Below are 746 nucleotides of genomic sequence, written 5' to 3' on the forward strand. Positions count from 1 at the left end.
CTCAAAGACAGCCGTAGGTTTGGTTCGGTTTGGTTTTGAGTTCGACTCCACTCACCATACTTGACCTGAGCGATGTCTCCCACAACGATCTCGGACACGTTGATCTGGATCACCTGACCTCCTCGGACCACCGTGAACTTCTGCTCCTGCTCGATGCGGTTCTGGAGGCCGCGGAACTGTTTCTCTTTACTCCAGTCGTTGAAGGCCGTCACCAGAACCACACAGACCACAGACAGCAGGATGGCGGCGCCTTCGATCCAACCGGCCTCTGCCTCGCTGTCGTCTTCGACACCGCCTGCCGCTGTCCCACAGTCTGAGGAGACACAGTGGACTTCTTATAGTTTGGACTCCATTTCAGTCGTTTATTAGTGTCGTATTTATCATATTTTATTCAGCACTAATATATGATTTATTTTAACCTCTGTTTTCCTAACTTTTATTATCAAACTGCTTTATGACTCATCGATATCATCGACATGGGATTTGAATAAACTCACTCCGTCTTTCAGCGTCCGGCGGTCTGTAGAAGGAAAGGCCCAGTGAAATGATTGCTGCCACCTCCAGGATGATGAGGGTAACGTCCTGCAGAGCCTCCCACACTAACTGCAGAAACGTTTTTGGCTTCTTGGGAGGGATGACGTTCTGCCCAAACTCCCTCTTCCTCCTGCTGACGTCCTCCGAGCTTCCGTCTAAACCTGTGGGCAGAAACAGTTGTTGATATTAGCGTAATTATCGTAAGAATCGTT

General features: G+C 49.2%; 1 protein-coding gene across 1 annotated transcript; it reads right to left on the reverse strand.

The window, feature by feature from the left end:
• Nucleotides 1-9: 9 nt before the first annotated feature.
• atp2b4 (ATPase plasma membrane Ca2+ transporting 4) lies at nt 10-708 on the reverse strand (the record flags this gene model as incomplete). The annotated part of the gene is made up of 2 exons (XM_008338140.2): nt 10-313; nt 498-708. Coding segments are annotated over 2 exons (515 nt in total), but the record flags the coding sequence as incomplete, so codon positions are not given.
• Nucleotides 709-746: the final 38 nt, after the last annotated feature.

Source organism: Cynoglossus semilaevis, unplaced genomic scaffold, assembly GCF_000523025.1.
Source record: "Cynoglossus semilaevis isolate Cse_v1.0 unplaced genomic scaffold, Cse_v1.0 C19011812, whole genome shotgun sequence".
NCBI lineage: Eukaryota > Metazoa > Chordata > Actinopteri > Pleuronectiformes > Cynoglossidae > Cynoglossus > Cynoglossus semilaevis.